At 35.9% G+C, this 21,789-nt stretch overlaps 2 protein-coding genes across 3 annotated transcripts; one reads left to right on the top strand and one right to left on the bottom strand.

Moving 5' to 3' along the window:
• The first annotated feature begins 112 nt into the window (after positions 1–112).
• On the top strand, positions 113–8,698 carry LOC135680979 (uncharacterized). Of its 2 annotated transcripts, none has more exons than XM_089113852.1 (11): positions 113–271; positions 1,181–1,475; positions 2,806–2,878; positions 3,476–3,540; positions 3,967–4,018; positions 4,460–4,547; positions 5,072–5,181; positions 5,725–5,983; positions 6,603–6,728; positions 7,415–7,527; positions 8,316–8,698. In XM_089113852.1, exons 1-11 carry the CDS (start codon positions 177–179, stop codon positions 8,390–8,392), a joined length of 1,353 nt encoding a protein of 450 aa, XP_088969978.1. In that variant the 5' UTR covers positions 113–176; the 3' UTR covers positions 8,393–8,698. The 2 variants fall into 2 exon arrangements, with proteins under 2 accessions (XP_088969978.1, XP_088969979.1); XM_089113853.1 differs by having other exon boundaries at positions 1,181–1,430; positions 2,803–2,878.
• A 2,791-nt stretch (positions 8,699–11,489) lies between these two features.
• Positions 11,490–21,171, bottom strand: LOC135680893 (calcium uptake protein 1, mitochondrial). Its single transcript, XM_065195111.2, has 11 exons — positions 20,523–21,171; positions 19,712–19,865; positions 19,077–19,114; positions 17,929–18,046; positions 17,510–17,592; positions 16,951–17,148; positions 16,033–16,176; positions 15,146–15,254; positions 13,715–13,804; positions 12,954–13,024; positions 11,490–11,821 (listed from the first exon to the last, which is right to left on the bottom strand). The coding sequence occupies exons 1-11, from the start codon at positions 21,021–21,023 to the stop codon at positions 11,729–11,731; spliced, it is 1,599 nt and encodes a 532-aa protein (XP_065051183.2). The 5' UTR covers positions 21,024–21,171; the 3' UTR covers positions 11,490–11,728.
• Between the last annotated feature and the right edge of the window lie 618 nt (positions 21,172–21,789).

The raw sequence follows: 21,789 nt of genomic DNA on the forward strand, positions 1-21,789 counted from the left end.
TATCAACATACCTGTGGAGAATTCATAAAGGTTAAAAACGGAGCAATTTTCAAAATTCAAAATTTCTAAAATTAATATTCCGAAGTCATAATTTAATCTCGAAACAACAGCAACATCAACAACAACAACACAAAACATTCGCAATTTTGGCTGGGTGGAGTGTTGAAAAAATTGCCATGGCGTATCCAAATGCTTTCGCAGCTCATCCTTTCCAACAGCAGCCCTTGCCACCCGGATGGGAAGCAAAATACGAGCCAACGTACAAAAGATAGTAAGTAAGATGCTTTGTCGTGATGAATGTTGAACAAATCTACTCTGATCTTCTCTGCGATAAAGCTTGCCAAAAAGATAGTGCCGTGTCATCACTTTTAGGCCGACAAAAGCGAATCTGTTTGTCTTTTACATGATCTCATATGTGCACCTTAAAAAATTAAGGCTCGCAGCCACGCAACTTAACTAGAACTGAATGAAAAATAACTTACTCTTCAGATGGTGATTTCCAGATAGTGTTAAGATTTTAACAAACCCCCTCTTCCAATTTTTTAAAAACAGATTTTCTCCACTGTTAAATGTTCTGTACGCAACTTCAAACTAATGTAAGACTACAAACAGACTGAAAAACCTCCCTGCAACACTTTGTAAAGAGTGTGGCATTTTGAGATTTGGGCGTGACACGAGATGTCCTTTTACTATGGGCAAATTTCCTCTAGATCAACATTATCTTGTATTGATAACAAACTAACTATCAATCACATTCATTTTCTGATCATCACTTCACTTTTCTTTCCTTATTGGTATCCTTGGGCTCTACCATATTTGTGTGCACTAATGTGCATAATTGACGTGCATACCAAAGTGCGTTTATACCAAAGTGCACTGTGAAATTTTACTCTTGCACACCTGAGATCTTGTTGGAAATTGTCATACTCTTCAGCCCATTTGAAATATGTTTTCTTCAAAGGATCAACTTCACAGTTTAATACATTATTCACAATTTTTATTTTATTCTAACAGTTTTCCTCTTTTTGATAGACCCAAAAATCAGTTATAGTCACTGCAGACTCATTTGAAAACATATTACTGATTTATTTGCAAAAACTTTGCACTAATGAGCTAAGACAACTAAATATTAACTTCAAAGATATGGCAATAAAGTGATAATATTAAAAATATTCTGCAGTTACTTCATCAACCATGTCACAAAAGAGACATCATGGATTGATCCAAGAACTAGAGTTCAGCAGCAACCAGCAGCTACTCAACAAGCATTTCATCAAGCAGGCCCTTCACATTTACAACCATCACCGCAGCCTCAAAGACAGCATCAGCCACAAGTACAATATGGGCAACCATCGCCACAACCCCCTAGACAACAACAGCAGTTTCAGCAACCTGCACAGCCAACATCACAGCCTGCTAGACATCAACAGCAGGAAAGTATTGCTATGCAGAACTTGGGACAACATAGATCTCAGGTTCCTTTATAATTGTTATTGCAACGCACAACACTAGATATCTTAGACCATACATTAGAATTAGATACATCCCTGGAAATTTGGCTATATTGAGGGAATTGGGGAAAAATGGGCTTTATACTCACAACCATATGGTGAAAGGTAGATCAAAGTAAGCTTGCTAGTCTTCCCCTCAATGCAAAGCGAGTTCTGTGGATTTGAGATTATGGTGTATGTTCTATAATATCCCCAAAATCCCTGAAATCACCAAATTCTGCTGAAATCATCTGGTTGTTTTTCATATTGCATTGGTCTTAACTTTGTTTACATGCTGCTGGATTACTTTTTATCACATTATTGCTATTTTTACAAGATAACACTCAAATTTGCCTTGCCTATCCTTTTTTAAAACTCTCTCCTGGCACATGTCCAAGTAGAGTGTAAGGTGTACAGTGGAGGTATAAGTAAAGTGAAGGTATACAGGGTACATTCAAAGACAGGGATTCCGACAAAAGTCTAAAACTCGCTCACTAAACCTTTGCCACCTACTTTCACTCTCACTTTAGTAAGACTGCACAATCTTTAGTAAACCTATAGACACCTACTTTTAAATTTGAGCCTTCTCCTTCAAAAATCAACGAAAACCCTGCAAAGATGTTGCTCATATTAGGCATGCTATCGAATATGCACACCTCCACACATGCCTAAAGCTCTCTAGACATGATTTAATTGCACATGCAATGCCACATTTTAAATTGACTATACTTTTTCTCTTTTGTTTCTTTTAATTTTTTGTTTCTCTAAATTAGTTTTTTAATTTATTTTGTGTGAGTTATCTTGGTAGCTTTTCTGGGGGCATTTCAACTCTGTTTTTAAAGGTCTCATTTTCAGATCATTCCATTTTCAATTTTTTTATAATTAAGAAAGCATACCAAAGGAGAATATTTTGGTGTTGGGGATGTATCAGTTAAAGCCAAACTTTGTCTTCATAAATTGATTATAACTGGCAGGTTTCAAAACTTGAATGTTTTGTTATCCTGCTCTTAATCCTTTGCTTGCCTAAAGATACTTGTTTTGCAATAATTTCTTTGAATGTCTTTTTTCATAGGCCCTGTCAACTATATCAGTACTGTCTAGATAATACTTTGTATGCAAGGGCAGACACTTGGTCAAATTTTGGGGGCAAGCCTATTGTTTTAATTATATGACGTCACATTTCCCATTGTTTTGGAACAAAAGACCATTGTCCTCCAAAGTGTCTGCCACTGTTTGTATGTTTTAATTGGTTTCAAATAATTCTAGATATATTATTTGAATTACCTATTATAGGAAAACCTTTGTTTTTATACAGGAATCACAGCAGCAAGCCACATCATTCTCTGAGGGTGCAGCTAGTGGTAAAACAGCTGCAGAGAAGCAAGCTGGTGAGGCTAGAAAATTAGAATGGCATAAACTGAATGAGAAAAGTCATTTTTTGTTTCTAATAGCTATGATATCATTGACAAAAACCTTTATTCTACCCTTAGTCAAGTGGAAGTTGTCCTCATAAATTATTTAGTTATAATCAGTAACCTTACTAATATTAGATTCTTTTAGTGGAAACCTCTCTTAGTATGTTGCCATGTAAATATTTTTCTGATGGTCACTTTAACATTGAAGCACGAAATAGCAACATATATGGGCTATGTTTTATTGGTAAATGAATTTGTGGGCAGAGTATGCAGAGCTCAGTCTTTATTGTATAAAACACTATACAACAGACCTGTTAATATTAATCTTCTTGTTATTCTTAGACCATTTTTAAAAACTTTTTTACAGCTTTCGAAAGGTTTTGTTTAAGTCATATATCCCTGTCTCTGACTTTAAAGTTAATCAAGCAGTTTTTTTATTTACTAGAAATATTTTTTCATGTCATGCTAATAGTATAATTCATGCATTTTATTTTTACCTATATATTTTATCATTTTTGTCTTAAGCAACTTATATTACAACCAGTGAATTGTGAAAATTTCATGTTGTAGTGATGACAAAGCTGATGAAGGACTTTGATGTTCCAGACACTCTGTTGGAAGCTGCACTGCAAGCAGTAAGAATATCATCTATATCTTGATATTGTAGTAATGCTATCGTTTTTGCAATGCAGGAAAAGTTTTATGAAAATTTCTTAAAACAAAGGATGCATTGAGAATTAAACGGGTGCAAACATCAGATCTACTTGAAAGTTTTATCTGCAAAGCTTACAGTGGTTTCTTCTGAGCAGAAATTGATATTTTTGAACTTGACCTCTCTACTTCACTGGTCAAGGGTTGATAAGCATTACTTTTATTTATATTCCATGTATATTATTCAATTTCTTTTAGTAGAGTTTAATAGAGTTTAATGCTGGATGCGATCCTTTTCAATGCAATCAATCGAAGAAATCATTCCTTTATCTTTTTATATAAACAATATAAGATATTATATATAGTATAGTTAATTGTAAAATGTATAATTGTTTCGCTTTCTATTTCAGGTTGACTATAATGAGAACCTTAGTAGAGAATTACTACGAAGCATGGGATACAGTAAGTACAAATACTTAATATGAACTTATCAATAATGAAGCACTAATAATATAGAGAGGATGGTCTGCTGTCTTATTTTTGACATGCCTTGGCTGCACTAGTTCATCCCATATATTAATGATTAGACTGGTAAGTTTTTCTCGAAAAGCCACCGAAATGGATTTTCCCTGTCCATGCAGAGGATTGGGGATGTATATCAACTTTTATATTCCTATAATTAAATGTTTTCTCATATTTGGTGATGTCTTTACAAAACTATAACGTTTTGTTTAAATATCAAATAATCTTTATGTTGTATAGGCAGAAGGAAACTTAGTTTAGAATCTTATTTTTGGCGGATTTGACAGACAATTTCACCGGCCTTTGCTATTATATTTTATCCTTAACGGAACTAGATAATGTTTGCATGCTTTTAATAAGAAACGACAACGCCTTTTTCAGAAACAATCCTTGAAGAGCAAAGCAGCTCATCGTCAGGTAGAGCGGGTGAATCTTCAGGGACAACTAATGCTGGGCCAGAGGATTCCAGGTATTCCGTTAAACAAAGAAACCTTGACAATCATCAATTCTGTAAATGCTAGAAGATTATTATTTGATTCTCCAAAGCTCCAAAGCTTCAAGCTAGCACCTCTTCTTTCAAACATTCTTTAATTTTTCTTCTTTTTCTAGTTTTGTACCTTCGATAAAGTAACGAAAGACTTTGCTAATGAGCTCAAAAAGAACTAGTGTCCAGGCCAGAAACCCTACCAATTACTTGAAGAATTACAAATTCCTTTTTATGTCTTAGTTTTTTTAGGATATGTTTCAGCTTGAAACATAATTGTTTTAGGTTGTTTTGTCACGTTTGATCACAGGATTAGCCTAATGTCGATTAGACCCGATGACGTTTGTTTTGTGAGTGGATGAAATGGGAAGCTTGTCGAAAGTCTCCTCTCTAATTTTTTGAACATACTCTTATGCTAAATAAGTAACATCCCTATAAATTTGTTTTATGAAAAAATCTGTTTTTGTGCTTGTATTCCACACTATTGATCATATCTGATTTGCTATTAGTTCCACTCCGCGTTATGTTGAAATGCAGAATACAGATTTCGGTGCCATGTACAGTACGGCAGCAACCACTGAGGAGGAGGAGGATATAACAGAGGACAATGTTGTTGATGGTTTGTACTGTTTAAGTATCGTAGCAGCATCTAGAGCTGGTGTTGACAGTTAACGATTGTAACAGTGCAGTCTCATTGCACATAGCCATAAATGGGGAGCTTTGTTCTTAAACCTTCAGTTTTTGGTCTCGTTCTAACTCGCCTAGTTTTTGGCCTCGTTCTAGCTCGCCTTGGCTTTGGCCTCGTTTCTTTGACAACGTTTCTTAGATTTTATCGATGGCGTATTTTATATGACTATAATTAGAGGTGATCGACCGTTAGTATGTGCTAAAGTGAGCTATGAAAGCTGTCAATGTCAAGTAATCTTTATGTTGTATAGGCAAAAGGAAACTCAGTCGGGAATCTTTATTATTAACGGAACTAAATAATGTTCGCAGGTTTTTAGTAAGAAACGGTATGAAAAGGACATGTGCAGTGATCGCCACTAATAGATAGCTCGCCATTCACTTCAAGCTAAAATGTAGTGGAGTTTGACAAACAGTAGTCTATATAGTTTAGGGTAGACAATGTGTTGCTAAAATGGTTTAAAATCATATCTTGTAGAAAACGTGCTTGATGACACTCAAGATTTGGAGGAGCTCAACGACGCATCATCTAGCGAAGTATCCCGACCGACAACGGCTGTGACTGTTTCAAGAGATGATGTCCACATCTCTGTGGATTCCCCCTTGGGTGGTTTGTTAACTGAGGACGCTGAAGCAAATTTTAATCTGGATACAAACACAAGTGCTATAACTTCATCAAGCAGGAGTGCTGCTCTAGAAAATTTGCTCAGTACTAAAAATGACCAACCAGCTCTCAAGTAAGTTTGTTTTCTATTCAAGCTTACAAAACAAGGAACGATATTTAATATACCCCGTCCATAGCGTGATCTGGTTTCTCACCAGCAATGGCAACATTATTTTTTACAGCATTAAATTAATATCATTATTGTTCTCATTTTCAAGTAAAACAGGCAACAAATGATTTCTTTTAGTACATAATGGGTTAGCGGTTGCTGAATGGTCAAAAAGGAACTGATGAAATGTTCTTTTCCATTTATTTTTGATTCGCACTTGGACTTAAATTTCTGTTCACTTTGTCGGCATTATCTGAAAAAGGTGTGAGGTGGCTCTGTGGTTATGGCTGCAAACTACTTATCCAAGGGTGTGTGGTTTGCATCATTGAGATGTCAAGACTCTCCTTTAGAATGAAGAGAGTTCTAAGCACTCTGTTGTTCCAGGCGTTGGAATTACGAGGTATGGTTACATTGAGAGAAGGGATCATGACCCTGCTCGATAAGCGCATCTTTAAAACTACCTTCTGAGCCTAGCTAGCAACAAAAAATTCTGAAAAAAAGCTTTATTATCCCTTCTTGGAAAAAATTTTTGATTAATTTTTAGAAACCACCCTTACGAATAACAATTTTCCTTTTATCACAGGCAGAACACAAGCATGTCAACTTCAGTTGCGCAGACATCAGCGGAAAGTTACGCAAAAGGCAGTTTAGTGCTAGCCAGTGGGCGTAACAAGCTTCTTGTCAAGGGTCCTGATACTAAGCTCCGCAAGTACGTATTTAACTACTTTGTTTATCAACATTTAATCTACTCTTATTGTCACGTACTGTCAATGCTCTTTAGGAGGCTTCGGCTCTTTTAAATGCCTCTTCTTATATATTGGCTTTATTAACCTCAGCTAAATGAAATTAAGGTCCCCCTCTCTGTTGAACCGCCCTCTTTTGGACAATCAAGGGATTTAACTCCCATCTATTAACCTGAAAATGTCGATGACCATGTGGAAGGTTATTGAAGACAACGGCATCTAAAGTTTCACGCCTAGGTTGCGTTTTTGTCTTTTAAAGGGGGCTTTTGGACGATTTGTTTCATTAACCATAGGAAGGATGACACTTTTCGCGACTGTACTATCATTAGAGTAAGAATAGTCAAATAGTGACTAAAGATGAATGCATAGATATTTGAAGGGATGCTCCATTCACTTTATTTCATCCTGTCAACATCCTGGTCATGTAATTAATGTTCTACATAGTTAACGTTGAACTTGTACAAATGGAAAATCGAGCTATTTCTTTCTTACGAAGACCGTGTTCTTTCGTTGCTGTCAAACTGACTCAGACCGATTTTCGCAGCAGATCTCAGTCATGACTTAATCTAAGCTGTATTTAAGCAAAAAACTTCGTAAAGAATTATGTTATCTGTGATTCCGGGTTGATTGATTATTTCTTCTTTGAACCTAGGAAAAATGAAGTGACCTTAAATGGTCCAGACTCCAGACTTGCTCGCGGTCATGATAAAGATCTGCTTTCGCATAGCAGAGTGCACCGCATTTCTAGCCGTGTGGCGGCACAAGGTAAGCAAAGGAATTTTTTCTTAGTAGATTTATCCCTCGTCATTTAATTGTATCTTGTGATGACAATATAGTAAGTCACAGCCATGGATTCTGTATCATAAAGACGCCAGTAGCCAAGATAATACTTATTTATGACCCCACCTCACAGTACAGACGACTGGGTGCAACATCAGTAAATTAACAAGATTTTAACAAAATGGAGACGATAGCTCAGTTGAGTAAGGATAGGGGATTGGCCAAGGGCAAAGCTAAAAGAAATTGTGGGGGGGGGGGAGGGCTGGGGGTTGCAGATCTCCAGTCTTTCTGAAAAAAATTGCCGTTTTAAGGTGTGTCTGTAGGCAATGATAAAACGTCTTCAAGTGAAATCTTAAGCTAATTTTTAAGGCAGAAATGGAGTACATAATTTGAATAAATTTGTTTATCGCTATTCATAAGTTAAAAAATTGGAGCAATAGTTTAAAACCCACCTTATGGCCACGCCCCTGGGAACCGCATATTATAAAGTCTCCAACAAGGATATCTGTCGCCCTCTGTGATAGAAAAGCTTGCAAATTGATGGTGGCCCACGTTTATGAAGTCAGCCCCATAAAATTGAAAGATTTCTATGAACTATAAAAGATTAAATGGTGACAATAAGTTTCATATACAGAATAGGTATTTTACAGTTTGTAATTACATTTTTGTTTTCTTTAAAGTTAATCACATTTCGATTTGGTTTTTAAGACAAACCTTTTCATTTCACCTTTTCCCATTTCTCTTTCAACAAAAGCCTTTGCTTTGAATTCCAGGGCCCAACCCAAGCCTGTGCAGAGGTCAGGACAGAGGTCTTGCTCTTGGGCCAGTTGCCAAGGTTACAGCAGTCTAAGGGTTTTATGCTTTGGAACACAATGTCAGTAATATGCGAAACCTTATTCGCTTAACAGTGCACAATTTTATGTACATACTTGCTTATAATATTAACATTTCACTTACATTATTATACACATTATGAACGCTAAATTCACTAACCACATATTGCAAAATAAACATGGATGAAGTAAATGTATGAAGCTATATATGAATTTAAAACTAAGAATGTACATTATCTTCATAAGGTTCTTTTATCTACATTTTATCATTTTGTTTCGTGCTTAAGTATAGAGTGATGATAAAAAACATATACAATGTTGGCCATAGCTTTTTTTTCAAATCGAATCTGAAGTTTGAAAATGACTTTAAAAGTGGCTATGAAAAATGTAAACATTTTACAACATACTGAAGCTTTTCGTCTGACACGCTTCACACACGCTTCACAGTGTGAAACGTAAGAATCAGGGTCAAGATAGATCAAGGAAAAATGTATTTATCCCGAATTTTTTCGCTTGTAAAATTTTTGCTTTTTCAAAGCCATTTTGAAGTTTTGTACCGCCAATAAATCTGATGTTCTAAAATCTAAGGGCCTTTCTATCTTGATGTGTTTTTTTCGGTTTTTCTCACTTGCTGCTTCTTTCTGTGATTTTTTCTTGTCTCCGCTCTATTTGTTTTTGGTTCTCAGAATTATTTCGGGCTTAACTATTCTCTTTACCGTGATAATCTGGTACATGCAGGGACGCCGGAGAGGGGGCGCGGGGACAACAGGCCCTTTTTCCCTTTGATAGGACTCATAAAATTATCACTGTAGTCCCTTATTCATGACGAAATTTCTCATATCTTGTAAATAAATTTCTTATGACAGCAGTTAGTCCATTAACAATATGCCTACAGAACATCGAAATAAAATGACAGTTACAGAATAAGTAGAAACTAGAAGTCATATCACAAATGCCCTTTTACTGAAGCCGGTCTCCTTGCCTCTTCGTCATACCGGCATCCCTGGGTACATATCAGCAAAAGCTTTTGAATCCAACGATTCTATCGAATTCGATTTTTCGGAAACATCTATCATCACTCCTCCTCCTCAATTTGGGTAAATATTAGTTATAAAATTTCATCTAATACCTACTGTCTGTGTATAAAAGATAATAATTTGTATAAAATATAGTCAAAAATGCTGCGTAACCAGAGTCCTAAGAGCCGATTTTCGAACGTAACTAGAGAATGTGCTATTTTTGAAGCTCGATCTAGTCACTATTCCAAAGAACGGTTCCTCTGTAGCCGAAATATTTCTGAATTTTGACCCCATATTAAATATAATAAAACATCATTTAATTTGCCGGGTAGTGTTTAATGTGGTTCGTTAGGCCAGGATATTACGAGTTCGCCTGTAATTCGTCACCTTACATTCCTATTTTCCTTACTCCTTGCATTCCCAAGGGGCATGTAGCAGTTGTTGCGATTTCAATGATTTACTCTCTTGGGTAACTTGGTTAAAGCGATCAATCCCCTCTATTATGTTTATCCTCGCCGCGAGTTTCCCTTAGGGCCTAAACAGCCAATCCGACATATTTGCTTGGCTTTGAATAAATTGGATGTGAAAGATATGGTATCAAATTAAATCTTGATTAAACTAAAAGCAGTGACCGATGGAGATTCATGGACATTCTTGCGAATTACAAGAGCTGTAAGTGCAAATTTTATATTAGTCGACTTCATTAGTCGAAACGGAAGCTCCTTCGAAAGCCATCTAAGGTATTTGATTAATGAGATCTTCTGCAGTGCGACTGCTCGTCAATTTGAAACGAAATAATTTTTTTAGTTGAAGACATTATGGTTGTAACCTAGCTGCTTGCATTAGGTTTGAGTTCTAGTATAAAGCTTTTCGATTCCCCTCGCAATATTTTGCCTGCTATATCTAAACGTACTCCAGGCAAGTGAAAGACCGTTGATGGGCAAACCCTCTTCCAATTTTTTTATTTCATACTTGAGTTGCTTTGATTGTACGGGGTTCATTTCGCCAATGGAGTTACCTTGCGCCAAAACCAGGCTTCTCGCACCAAACTCGAACATAAATTCAGGATTAACTTACCTGCGAATCGAAAAACCCAAGCATTGGATAGTAACTTGGTTAAGTTTAAGGCCCCGTTTACACGAGAGAGAAAGGAACGGATCCAAAAGATCCGGACCTTTTAGGTACGATATGGGTACGATCCACAAGCGTTTACACGAGATCGGATCCTAAATTATAAAGCGTTTACACGGGAACGGACCAAAATCGAATCGCTTTTTTGCATGCGCAATGACAAGGTAATTGTTAATTTTGGCGGGAGAATATCTAAGATGGCGTCATTTGCAAGCAACGATAAGCGTTCATTTTTACATTAACAGACGAGGAGACAGCTTTGTTGATGAAAGTAGTTATGGATTACAATGCTGCTAAAATGCAGAATGGAGAAGACTGGGGGTCTGTTTTGTCGAAATACGAAGACATTCTACTTAAATTTATCGAGACCTATCCAGAAACAGCAACAGAGGACTTTCCAAATAGAAAAAAATTACAAGAGAAAAGGTGAAAAGAAAATAAAACAAGATGAAGACAGGGTTCAGAAAGGCTGTCGACTGTGGAAAAAGAGTGGGGTGGGAGAGTAGTTTCTTTGTTGTATGATGAGTGCTGCGTACAATTGAAATAGCCTCCATTGACCCCAGCAACAGTCTCGTTCTACTGCCGTGCCTTTGCGGGTCCGTATCTTCCCGTTTACACGGCGCCGATGAAGGTACGGATCCAAATGGATTCGCTTTCGAATCGTACCCAAAAAGGTACGGATCCCTCCCAGAAAAGATACGGATCCTACCGTGCCCGTGTAAACGCAAGGCCTATCGTAGCCAGTTTTGGTACGGATCTATGCGGATCCGTTCCCGTGTAAACGGGGCCTAAACTCTCGGCTAGCCTTGCCGACTTAAAAGCCAGCCAAGCGGAGGTAACAAATGAAAACTGAAAAGACGTGAAAACAGAATGCGGAAATCAGCTTGAGTTGGATTGACAGATAAACACTGCAGCTGAAAGCGATATCAATTTGACAATGAAGGTTTCAGACAGATAAAAACAGTTTTATTAGCATTTAAACGTTTTTGAATAAATTTAAGTATTAAATAATACATCCAGTTGAAGTGCAATCATACAGGAAAGTAAGAACACACTGCTTTAGCAAGTCTAGACCCCAGCTACATATGTCATAATTAAAGCTAGGACTCAGAAAACATTAGCTATCATTTAACATTCAGCCCGTTATTACGTAACAAGGTTACAGCGACAAACAAGATAAACCCTGTTGAATGTTATAAGTTCCTATTTTGGCGGGCTTGTCCAATAATCTGGAATGTGTTGCTTGGCACAAATGAGTATGGAAGACAGGAAACGGGTCAATCCAGTGTCTTTGGGCTACAAAACGAAATATTGTGAACAAAATAAGAATCTTTTTAGATACATTTCATACAAAGATGTTGTATTTGGGTGACAAATAAGATTTTGTTATTATAAGTCACTCAAGAAACGCATAAATCTGCATACTAAGCAACATATTGTTCAGTTCAAAAACCCAGCAATTGGATTTTTAAAAAGAAATATCATTGAAATATAAGCTTGAGCTGATGCCAGTAAATAGTTCAATGGCAAGCTGGGATATTTGCAACAGCGTCACAAAACGGGTCATGTAGCTTGCTTTTTTTGTCCTTTTTGATAAATTTCCAGATAATCCATTGCCAATATCACCATCACTTGGTATCCACATAGCACACGCCATTTCAATTAGTATAATAAACTGATAGCTATGTTGACTTAGTATTTCATACAGGTATTTCGAAACGCATGACAAAATACACAAATCAAATTTTCCAACAAAATCGATATTCAATTCCATATAATTTCTATTCTATATTCGTAGGATTCCTGGCTGTGAGACAGTTAAAATATAAACCATGACAAAGATTTTTTTAAAAATATATAGAAATAATTTCTGCACTTAAAAAAATTAAAAACCCTTTAAGCAAACAAACCTATCCACTGGAATTGTTGAATAGCGTAAAATAATCGGTTTTTGCATTGATGTTGCAATCTTACATAGGCATATAGTTGCAATTTCTTTATGATCGGTTGTTACAGGAGACTCCTTATATAGCAAAGCTTTGCAGAATGGCAAAAACGTTTTAAAATATACACCTTTTTAAGAAACAGTGTGACTTTCGAAAAGGGGAGAAAAATTTCTTGAAATGCTCCAAACATAGTTAAATGGTTTTCCATACCTAGTAAAAACCCTTATGAACAATGCTACAGCAAAAACAGATAATTTAAAAAATTTCAGAGCCAGTTTTTGGTGAAACAAATGCAATTAAATGGAGCTTGTTTGAAAATGATGTGCTTCATTCCGTAAAGATATGGTTTGTATAAGATTAGACTAAATTTCATATAATTTTGTAAAGACATCATGTATAGATATCAAGACATATTTTGACACATATTAGTAAAAAAAATACAACAGCGCAAAATACATTTATGAACAGCCTTGGACACATACTTTGTTTAATCCTCTGAATAACTTGTCTTTCATTACAGCAACGAATTCTTTGTTGCTAAGATGACCATCATCTACAAGTAAGCTTCGAATGTTATAAGGCCTAAAGAAGTGACGTAATTAATCAATAAGATATTTTGTTTGATAAAAGGTTAAATAAACTCAAATAAATTTGGTGAATGTAAAAATGATGTTAAAAATCCGAGAAAAGACAAAAAAAACTATCTGGTTCTTTTAGCACGAATTTAAGATAAACTTTCTGTTGCCTAGGTTTTTAAGATCGACTGTTAACACTTTTGCACATAATATTCAGATACAAATTTCGTTGGTTAAATCTTGATCCACAGATTGTTTTTATAAGAGATAATTTCGCTCGGCTGGGAGGAAAGTTTGACTTTTCAAATATTGCAACTAATGCACCTTTGCTTCAAAATGTTGCACAGGAAATATTGCAATGAATAGCTTCTTCAGAGACAACTGGCCTATCTATACGACAATCAATGAACCTCATATCCTATTCACGTCATTGTTGATCATCAGCTCACACTATTTGCTTCTGATATGATTGATAATTTTGAGCTCTACTTCAGCATTAGAGAGTAAGGATATTTGATTCAATCAATGCATTAAATGAAACCGTTATATCGCATGATTTTCCATAAAGACACAGCAGTTTTCCTTGATCTTTAGCTTGGTTAGGCAATACAGAACTCAAAATACATTGCAGAACTCATGTTATATTCTAATAAATGAAAAAGGCTTACCGTTTTCATCAAATAATTTAAACACAACATCGACGAGATGGTCTCGAAGATTCACACCAGCTACAGTTTGGGCCACTTGTTTGAAAGTTTCTGCAAGTGGAAAAGTCTCAAGATTTGGCGATTTGGCGAGATATTATTATATTCATTACAAAGATTAGTCACAGATATGTCACAGCAGAACAAATTCAGAACTGCAATCAATATTGTGGATGTAGTCCAAAAGACTTTTCAAAACGTTAAAAGGTGAGTTGTTATATGTTCTCCCGACCCTAATAAAACGTCTGAGGCTGTGAAGTGACACATCTCGCTCGCGGCAACAAACGCAGGGCAACCTACACTCGTAACCTTTAAAATCCATGATCATTTTGTGACTACTTTGATTGCCATGTTAAGTTTTTTACCTATTTTTTTTTGTTTTTTTTCATTAATGTTTGTTAAATAATGTGGTTATTTCTTGGGTACTTTTCTAGCATTCTTCGTCTATTTAAGCAACTTTAGAGCTCTTTTTATGATTTTTCCCATGAAATGGTTATATAATACAAATGCCTTTTATATTATACCAAATCTCCGCTCCTTCGAAGCTGTCCATTAACATTAAAATTGGTTTACCACGATTTACCACGAGAAAGCTTAAGGAAGATCATTTGACTATGGCAACATCTCATTAAACAGTTTTTGGAAAATCTGCAGCCTTGATTTAACAAATTTACACTCGCTGGAAATATCTTCACACGAAGGTAACATGATAATGAGCTGTAGGAAGGCCATTCTGGATCGCTTCTCCTTCAAATCAGACTGATTTCAATCCGTTTATAAATTGTAGCCAAATCCTTACGAACTGTTTAATTACAAAATAGAATACACGTCTTGTGAATTTCAGACTTGAAAAAATACTCAAACAAGAATCGTGTCTTAAAAGCCAGAATCTTCGAAAGACACGTAACATGTTCAAAATTAAGTTTCTTTTACGCTGTTACAAAAAGGTTCCTATCTGCGGAACATGTAGGTAGTAAAAGATAGGTAGGAGCAACAAAGAGCGTCAGAGGACGACCCAAAATAGATGAAGTACAATTTGAAAGCGAAAATGCAAAAATAAAATTGAATAATGATTGAATTTGACTCTGGAGAAAACGTCAAGACTTGGCCACAAATAATCGTCGATATATATAAATGTTGATTTTTTTAAATATCAAATATCATCACTTGTCCCACCTGCTTCACCTTCTATCCTACAGCCAAGCGCAGGGTCATCGCTATAACGCCCTGGCTTTAACGTATTCATGTCTCAATTAAAAATTCTCCATCAAGTTAAAACGCAGACCACAGAATAAGCAAAGCGTGATAGGTTTTTATCCTCTGGGAATGTATAATTAGTAAAGAGATTTGACTATCAATTCATTTGTCATTTTGAACACAGAACGGCTAAGTTACCTGGATCTACGGCTTGTCCAGCGACGGTATGGAAGCTTAGTGCCATGTCAACGTCTCGAATATTGATCAGAAAGCTGAAGAAATCCAAGTAGTCACTGAACAGAATGCCCTTTGGAAATTAATTAAAGAAATTTGAATCAGAACACAGTTTTGGACCATCTAAGACAAAATACCTACTTATGGGACAAAATATACCAGTACAGTTCGTTTATACCAAATAACCCACTGGCATTCTAGGCAAGCTATTGAAAACAACAAAATTATGACTTGACAAGACGCCAAAAACAATAAAGACAGGTCAATAAGTTAATAGATAATTTCTGGTGAAAGCTATTGGCCTTAGAAACTTTGCAGCAAATATTGTCGGACAGTCAATCTTAGATTGGAAATACCAACAGCCTCAAGGCTACGCATTTTCAGGCATTTTTAAGAAACTAAGTTTAGGATAAGTATTAAGCTTCTAAATTCTTTGCCAGTTTAGGTACTAAAAACTTTTTAAAGGCTCCTTGAATACAAAATGCTAGTGGACTACTTCATACGAACACAAGAAAAGGAAGAAATATAAAACCAAAAAAGAAGACCTTGAAAGTCACAAGGAGCTTTTCTTTCAATTTATCAATGTCAACTAAACAGGAGATCTCTATCGTTGATAAGAATCATTTCCATCCCGTTTCTAGTAGAATCATTTTTGAGCAGTTTCAATCAAACTTGAACAGTTTGAGCAGGGTTTAAGGTGAACAGTGTTATGATTTATAAACGTTTTTGTTATCCAAGATGCGTGCATTTTACTATGTACCCGTAACCTCTTTCACCCGAATCGAATAGCTCCATGTTAAATGTCTCCAAACAAACATGGAGGCATAGTATAAATGTTTGAGCCAACAAACCTCAGATTCTGCCGGCCTAAATGTCTTCTTAACTTTCTTTATTTTCTTCTTTCGCTGTTTATCAGACAGACTTGCGTATGTCATTAGAATTTCGGCAAATTCAACTTCTTTTATGCAGTTATTTTGTGGATTGTAGCTCTCAAACTAGAAAAAACGGGTATTCAATATTTTAAAATTTTTCCCCTTTAACTTTCCAATTCTATTAGCTTCAACAGGCAAGGCAAGAAGATTTGACTCAAATATGCAATAAACAAAGAAACAGTTTAGTGAGATTTATAAATTTTCCGTCGGAAAAAGGTTTTGTTATAGCAAAATACCAATTTATTTTCAAGAACTAAGATAATTTATCATTAACCCAAAAAATATCCTAGTAAGGGTTGATTATATCAAAAATGCAAATTATTTCGAAAAACTAAAGGTATTTGATTATCAGTTCAAATTCAATTCCATGTTTATTTCCTGTTTCACCATAGCAAAAAGGAAATCAAAACACGAAATAATTTATGCGCATTTGTTATTGCTCTTCTTGTAGGCGGCTTCCTTTATCAAGTATATCACATTTTTTCGACCAATGGCTGGATATCAAACGTTTGCAGATATGTCCTCTGAATCAAATCAAAGTCCAGAAAGACCCCTTTCAGCATGCACCGATGCTTGAAATCTACAAAACTTCTCTTTTCTGAAGTAAATGTTTCTTTTATTAGTATCTTCCCTAATCATGCGTTAAGAGTACCATGCTTGCACCTCATTTCTCGTTTGATTTTCATATGATTGCTTTGAATTACTTGCGTTTTATCGACATAAAACTGCCAGAAAAACAATAACGCATTATATAGGTCCTAAACTCAAATGGGCATGGAAATAGGGGGAGGGGGGCAGAGAAATAAGATAAAAATTTCCCTGGAAAATATTTTTTACCTCTAGCCTCATGACCTGCCTCTGGAGTTTTCTTTTGAAATTTACAAACGCATCAACTGTCAGTTTTCCTTTGCCATTTTCGCCAAAAAAGTAGGCCATAATACCAGAATGAGATTCTTCTACAAGCACATTTCCTGTTGTGCTTCTGTCGCGATGTCTGGCTCCTGTCGTTGTCATAGACAAAAACACATTCTTGACCTTGAAACAACGAACAAAAATAAGGTACTCTGGTAGATAAAATCTTTTAAACAAATTCTGCTGTCTCTTAAAATGCATCCTGCAAACAGCCATGAAAATATAGATTTATACAGTTCGAAAATGAGCAAAAGTTACTTTGGTTTCTTTGAATTTATAAGACAATTTCATTATGTTATTACACCTAGGGAATTCTTGAAAGTCTAAACTTTCTATTTAACCATCAGAAAGGCTGACTTAAGGCTAGGATGTTTTGAAATATTCTTTCCATGCAACTATCCTATCCTAAACCACAAGCACAGGTCAACTATTTCCTGGCAGTTGATACAGAACTAGATAGAAAAATGAAGAAAGTTTTACTAACCCTTTTGAACTCTTCCAAAGATACCTCTCCATCGCCATTTAAATCAAACATTCTAAATGCAATATCAACATGCCTTTCTGGAGCTAAAATTCAAAGGATCTTTTCAGGCATAGAGTTAAGGCAATGAGAATAAAAATAAATTGTCTCTAATCCAACACATTAGCAAATAAAAAACAACTACCTTTTCTGCAACAAGCAATCGTTCATTGCCTGCCATATGCTTATCAAAAAGTGGGCAAGAACATCGCAAAATGACAAGGAATGATACAATATAAATGGAAAATGATTTGCAAAGCAAAATTAAGGGTGCTTTGCTTCTGTGATGTAGTGCTTTTAATCCCAAAAAAAGAACAGAACTGGTTAAAGGTCATAATTATATAACAAAAAGGACAGGAGAAGCTGTTAAATTGAAAACTTACTTCCAAGGACTGTCAGAAGAAAGACGTAATCAGAAAATGAGATTAGGCCACCTTCACCAAAGCATTTGAAAACACTTTCATCTCCAAATAATTTACTCTTGTATTTAAGCTTTTTGCTCTGCAAGAAATATAAACAAGCTTAGTGGCAAATGTATTCTTAAATAATTCATTTTCTGCTTTTAGTAAATATCTCTCTATCAAATATGGTTTCAAGGTTTAGCTACTGGCTGGACCCTCAAACAAGAACTCAACTAACCATTTCATTCAGAGCTTCATTCATCAAAAGCCAAAAACTTGGTTGTTACACATGGCAACTTTCAATTGTCCATGATTTGACAGTTAGAATGCACATTCAAATTGTTCTTTGCTAGCCATAAACATATGATAACAGAGACAATGGGGTAGGGGTGGAAGTGCTGTAAAGCAGGGGCATTGGTGGACAATATTAGAATTTCACGGAGAGTACCTTGAAAGATAAACTGGTTGAACGAACATAACAAAACAACTTCTACGATCAGGATATAATATTAGGCCACATTACATATTCAGCGTAAGAGTAATATTTAGCGTGTTTACAGCATGACTAAGCAAGGCTTAACTTAAAGTGTCAGTCAATGATACTATGAGTCAAAACGTGATAATAGTAAATGTTTTGTCAGACAATTTCTGTAAAAAAGTGGTCCCCCAGTGGGAGAGCTGCAGCTGTATTAGTGGTCTCCTTGCATATGACCTTGGTCTCCCAAAACGGAATTCTGGGACAAGGGTGGATATTTCCAGTAAAAACTTGGTTACCTGGCAGTTGACAATTAAATGGGGGAGGTCTTTTACATATTCTTAATCTGGGGGGAGGGGTCATTGAAAATGCTATTGAGGGTGAACAATTTCAAAATATGCAATTTGACCCCCCCCCCCTAAAATTAAGCATAGAATATTACCCTGGGGAACAATAAGACCAAATTGTCTACCACTGAGGGGGAGGGGGGCAAAGCACCAAGAAAAATAGCCAAAACAATAGCAAAATAAAGAAAGTGTCTCTGTGCAGTGGTGTCTAAAAATACAGTAGGAATAAAAAATTTTGACAAAATGCTTCAGATGCATTCTCTCAAGAAAACTGACTTTCATAAAAATAAATCAGAGTCAATATTCACCTTTCTATCAAATTTATGGAACTGGTCAAGTCCAAGGCCTGTAAAAATAATCAAACCATACAGAGACATTGAAGTAAATGAAGGGAGCACAATTAAGCAAAATGGATCACTTATCAATGATCAAGCCAAGTTTGAAAAGCCATTTTCATGCCAATTTTCAGCATTGTCATTGGCTTTGTTTAGGATTTTCAATACTTCATTGTCTTAAAATTAAATTTTCAGTATACTTATTCAAAATCTTCCAATGTTCATGGGTCTATTAGCAGTTTCAGTTTGCCAAAAAAGGGTACACTAGTTCACAGGTAATGTTTCAAATAAAAATATGAGAAAAGATCTTACAAAAATTTGATTTTAATAATAAGTTCTACCAGTCAGAGAAATAGTACAACTATTATCGAAAGAGAAAAAATCTCTCAAAAATATGGTGCACAGAACTGAAATGGATGTACCCAGATACCAACCAAAGAAATATGATCAGTTGTTACGCTCTAGCGAAAAATTTGGACAACAAGGCTAACAATTGACAGTCTATGAAAGCAAGATTTTCCATGTTTATGGAAAAATGTCACACTGATTAACCATCTCTTTTATCAATATCTAGGAATTCAACGCATACTAGAAGTATAGACTTTTACCTTCTGGCTGCATAGTATCAGGAGTCAAAGACCTTACAAAATCTTCTGGTTTCATATAGATTGTGCTGGTTTCTGCATCTTGTAAAGTTGCGAAATACCGGAAAACCTTGTCTGGTGTGCTGTAAGCTCTGATTCTGTTTTCATATTCAATTATCTACAAAATTCCAAAACAGATCATTATTGATAAATGGAAAAAATTGTGTGTTATAATATTTCACAAGAGGCTTCTGGTGTCATAACCTTTAAATTTTTTAATGCAGTAAATTTAGCAGGGCATCTTGCACGTTTCCTAAAATAGGGTTGCGATTAGCCAAATACACCTGAAAAGGCAATATCATATTCCAGTTTTTATTGGGCATTTGGTGACAGGAATGCCTAAAAGATTGAAGTTGACAAATTTCTTGTTTTTTGGGGATTTCCATGTACCTTTAGCCAACTGCACTGCATTAACAGAGTCCCAGCTCTACTCATATGTCCTAGCTCTCTTAGGTGTGTCATGTGCAATATAGACATGACAAGTTTACAAAATAATGATTATTTGCAACCACCAAACATATATCATTTAACCTAATATCCACCCCTTGCAACTAACCAGGCCTGTGTTTCTGCTCTTTTAGTAAAAACAGGCACATTATTCAAGGCTGATTAAATGGACTACAAAATTCTGTTTGACTTTTTTGGAGAGAATGTTGACTAGATTAATTGAGCAGGCTATCTTGCAATAGGCAAGCTCGATCTAATTTTGGATAATGAAGAAGTTTTGATCTACAGAATGCCGCAAACTGAAGGTACCAAAGGGTGCCATTCTCACTTTTCTCTCCCTGAAACCTGCTTTGCTCTTGTGCAGAGCAACTTTTTCTGTCGCTTTTGTATTCACTTGTGTGACTTGTTGTTCTTCTCTCTCTTGATTTCGTAATGTCTCTTGTGATCCATCTTCTAAGGCCTTTGCTTCAACATTAACCATTCTTATATACAAAAGGTACGAAGAAGAAATCAACCCAACCAAAGCTGCAATTAGCATAGAGTAGTATTGACCCATCTTTTTTCTTCGTGCTTTCTCTTCATCTGTGTATCTAGTAGAATCTTCAATCGGTATTTGGAATCCATGATCGTCAACTTCTTGGAATCTTCCTTTTTTGTGAGGGTTTTCTTCCTTTGTTGTCACAAAACGAGATGTTATTCTCGCAAATTTTAAATCATTTGCCGAGTTATTCGAGTTCACCACACACAAGATAGGCCTTGGCCTAGCATAACATCCCAAGGTTCTAAGCCTTGTCACACTTTGCAACAGAGGCCTTCTGGCAAAATTCATCTCTATTAAGGCAGCTCAATCCTGTATTCTACATGACGGACATATTCCTATTTCTTAACTCATCCAAGCACTTCGCTGGTCACTGGAAAACCACCAATTTTCTGCCAGGAGGAGAGCGACCTCTTTGTAATGCAGCTGTGGAAAATACTGGCCATCGTTCGAGGGGACAGTCGGACCTATAGATTCCGAGTCTAAAATCCCGTGACTGAATTACTCGATTAAAAAAAGAAAATTTAAACAACTTTCGTCGAATTTTAAAGTTCAAAGAATGTTATTTCTCTAGAATTGATGTGTTTATATAGTTTCATAGATATAGTCTATACCGGGAGTGGTGTAGGGGTGCATCAGGGACCGCGGAACCGGGGGCTGAGGAGTTATAGCCTCCAATAACATTCAAAACGTACTTTAAATGATACAAAGGCCACCCTACTCGCTCGGTTTTTAGCATGTTTTGCTTCCAAAAGTTTTAAGCCCCCTCAATTTGTATGTGCTCCGCGGCCCTTCGGTAAATTTTGCTTTGATTCGTGAAAGTGCATTTTTGGTGGTCTGCTGTTATAAAATAATGCAAAAAATTACTTTATTTATCTGCTTATCTTCTTTACCTTAAAGTTAAAGCTTAATTTTGAAAATGGGTGTTTTAGTCATTTTCCAATCACCCGAAAGTTGCGGCACTAAAATCCAATCATTACCTAACACGCCCCCAATCGTTGCCTCTAAAATCCGTCCCTGCCTTCGATCTTCCATGTTTGGTGACCTTGGCATTTTC

The sequence above is a fragment of the Rhopilema esculentum genome, chromosome 18 (genome assembly GCF_057945365.1).
Source record: "Rhopilema esculentum isolate cy_ngs chromosome 18, ASM5794536v1, whole genome shotgun sequence".
NCBI lineage: Eukaryota > Metazoa > Cnidaria > Scyphozoa > Rhizostomeae > Rhizostomatidae > Rhopilema > Rhopilema esculentum.